This window comes from Pan paniscus, chromosome 20 (genome assembly GCF_029289425.2).
Source record: "Pan paniscus chromosome 20, NHGRI_mPanPan1-v2.0_pri, whole genome shotgun sequence".
Classification (NCBI taxonomy): domain Eukaryota; kingdom Metazoa; phylum Chordata; class Mammalia; order Primates; family Hominidae; genus Pan; species Pan paniscus.
Window position 1 is genome coordinate 10,085,647 of NC_073269.2, and position 2,753 is coordinate 10,088,399.

Genomic DNA, 2,753 nt, shown 5'->3' on the forward strand with positions numbered 1-2,753 from the left:
ATTAGTCAGGCGTGGTGGCATGTGCCTGTGGTCCCAGCTAAGGAGGCTAAGGCAGGAGGATCACTTGAGCCCTGGAAGTCAAGGCTTCAATAAGCTATGATTACAGCAGTGCACTCTAGCCTGGGCGACAGAGCAAGACCCTGTCTGGAAAAAACATGAAAGCGCTAACCCTAATTAGAGCAGCCCTAAATTGAGACTCTCTTCTTGTATATTAGTAGCATTAAAGGAGAAAAACTGGAAACTTGTGTGTTTCTGCCACCCGATTCAGTTATTTAGCGTCCCGTCCCTACACCACCTAAATTACATCAGATGTCCCCAAGGGGCACTATTACACATTGCTGTATTCAGACCTAGTCTAGAGCTTGACCAATTGATAACAAAACCAATACCTTTTTTTAAAAATGGAGTTTCGCTCTGTCGCCCAGGCTGGAGTGCAGTGGTGCGATCTCGGCTCACTGCAACCTCTGCCTCTTGGGCTCAAGCAATTCTCCTGCCTCAGCCTCCTGCGTAGCTGGGATTACAGGTGCCCACCACCACGCCTGGCTATTTATTTATTTATTTATTTATTTATTTATTTATTTATTGAGACGGAGTCTTGCTCTGTCGCCCAGGCTGGAGTGCAGTGGCACGATCTCGGCTCACTGCAAGCTCTGCCTCCTGGGTTCACGCCATTCTCCTGCCTCGGCCTCCGGAGTAGCTGGGACTACAGGTGCCCACCACCACGCCTGGCTAATTTTTTGTATTTTTAGTAGAGACGGGGTTTCACGGTATTAGGCTGGTCTCGAGCTCCTGACCTCGTGATCCACATGCCTCGACCTCCCAAAGTGCTGAGATTACAGGCGTGAGCCACCGCGCCCGGCCTAATGGGCGTTTTAACAGTTCATACAGTTTGGTATTATTATTCCCGCTCTACAAGTGAAGAAATTCTGAGAGGTGATGTCGTCGATGCAGGGTCGGCCCGAAATAGGCGGAGTTGGGATTCGAACTGATTTCACAGGCAGAGCGAGGAGAGCAGCCATAGCCACCCCCACTGGTTCCGACTCCAGCTCCCGGGCTCGCAGGAGTAAACGCGCATGCTCAGGGAGCTCGGTCGCGCATGCTCAGCGCAACGGCGGGGAAGACTCCAGCCACCAGGGGGAGCGCGTGCCGTTCTTGCCTCTCTGGCCTGCGCCTCCTGAGCCGAGTAGATATCCCAGAGTTCCGCGCGGCGCCAGCCCTTCCGCCACGGCCGTCTCTGGAGAACAGCAGGTAAGTGGTTTCCCGCACTGCCGGTATCCGCCGCCATCCGGACTCCCGGGTCCTCTGTGCAGGTTGGAGGATGGTTGGTTGTGGCGAGCGAGGCTGAAGGAGCCGGGACGCGGGGCTCTGGGCCTCGGGAACTGAGCCGGTACTCACCTCCGCCCCTTCTCCCCGTCGCTGTCCGCAGCCATGGCCCTACGCTACCCTATGGCCGTGGGCCTCAACAAGGGCCACAAAGTGACCAAGAACGTGAGCAAGCCCAGGCACAGCCGCCGCCGCGGGGTGAGTGCGGGGGCCGCGCGGAGGTTGTCGGGGGTTTCTTGGAGGGCGGAGGGCATGGCTTGGGCAAAGGCTCTCGACCTGAAAGAACGCGCGTTCGGGCGCAGAACTAAGGGGGGCTTGAATGGAAGAGATGGGGCGGGGGAGTGGGACTTCCTGCCTGGTGCTCGAAGGCGGGCACCCATCTGGGTTTTTCCTAACCGTGCAATTCACGCTGGGGCAGAGGGAGCACCTTGAGAGCGGCGCGGGGCAGCGGGTTTGGGGTTCTGACGCAGGAGTAGGAGTTCGCTCATGGAGCTGGCCCGAGGTTGCGGTGTGTGAGGTTGAGGGATTTCAGGTGTGTCAGTGTATTGGGCGCCATTATTCAGCGGGCAGCGGGTTTGGGGTTCTGACGCAGGAGTAAGGAGTTCGCTCATGGAGCTGGCCCGAGGTTGCGGTGTGTGAGGTTGAGGGATTTCAGGTGTGTCAGTGTATTGGGCGCCTTTATTCAGCAGGCAGCCCAGGCTCCAGGTGCGTCCTGCCAGTGTTGCGGAGACTGGGACTTAGGGAGGATGGGGGCTGCTCCGGGCGCGGTGAAAAGCGCTAGGCGTTAATACCTTGGTTCTCACAGCTACCCACAGAGGGGAGGAAGTAGCCAGGGAAATCGCGGCAGCGCGAGAGAAGCTGCTTAACTAGAATGCAGGGATCCCCCTATCCTGACGGCCGCCCCTTTCCCCCCAGCGTCTGACCAAACACACCAAGTTCGTGCGGGACATGATTCGGGAGGTGTGTGGCTTTGCCCCGTACGAGCGGCGCGCCATGGAGTTACTGAAGGTCTCCAAGGACAAACGGGCCCTCAAGTTTATCAAGAAAAGGGTAGGTGGGCGCTGCCGGCCGAGGGGCGGGGTGGGATGGGAGTTAGGGCCGGGCTGACGGCGGCCTCGTCCTTGGCAGGTGGGGACGCACATCCGCGCCAAGAGGAAGCGGGAGGAGCTGAGCAACGTACTGGCCGCCATGAGGAAAGCTGCTGCCAAGAAAGACTGAGCCCCTCCCCTGCCCTCTCTCCCTGAAATAAAGAACAGCTTGACAAGCCCTGGCTCTGCTGCTGTCCGTGGGTGGGTGTGGGTGTGTCGGGGGCCCGCAGTCCCCTGTCCGGTGCCCGCTCTGAGCCACACCCTCTCCGGGTGCTGCCTGGTCGTGAATCAAAAGCCGTGGCCCGCCCACCCTTCCCGGGGCAGCAGGTGAGGAGGCCGCCG

General features: G+C 59.0%; 1 protein-coding gene across 1 annotated transcript; it reads left to right on the forward strand.

The window, feature by feature from the left end:
* The first annotated feature begins 956 nt into the window (after window positions 1-956).
* Window positions 957-2,587, forward strand: RPL36 (ribosomal protein L36). Its single transcript, XM_003819306.6, has 4 exons — window positions 957-1,248; window positions 1,427-1,521; window positions 2,239-2,373; window positions 2,452-2,587. The coding sequence occupies exons 2-4, from the start codon at window positions 1,429-1,431 to the stop codon at window positions 2,539-2,541; spliced, it is 318 nt and encodes a 105-aa protein (XP_003819354.1). The 5' UTR covers window positions 957-1,248; window positions 1,427-1,428; the 3' UTR covers window positions 2,542-2,587.
* Window positions 2,588-2,753: the final 166 nt, after the last annotated feature.

Coding starts and splice junctions, on each gene's coding strand:
- RPL36 (XM_003819306.6), top strand. CDS start 1,429: ATGGCCCTACGCTACCCTATGGCCGTGGGCCTCAACAAGGGCCACAAA. Junction 1,522..2,238: donor GGCACAGCCGCCGCCGCGGG/GTGAGTGCGGGG, acceptor CTTTCCCCCCAG/CGTCTGACCAAACACACCAA. Junction 2,374..2,451: donor TCAAGTTTATCAAGAAAAGG/GTAGGTGGGCGC, acceptor CGTCCTTGGCAG/GTGGGGACGCACATCCGCGC.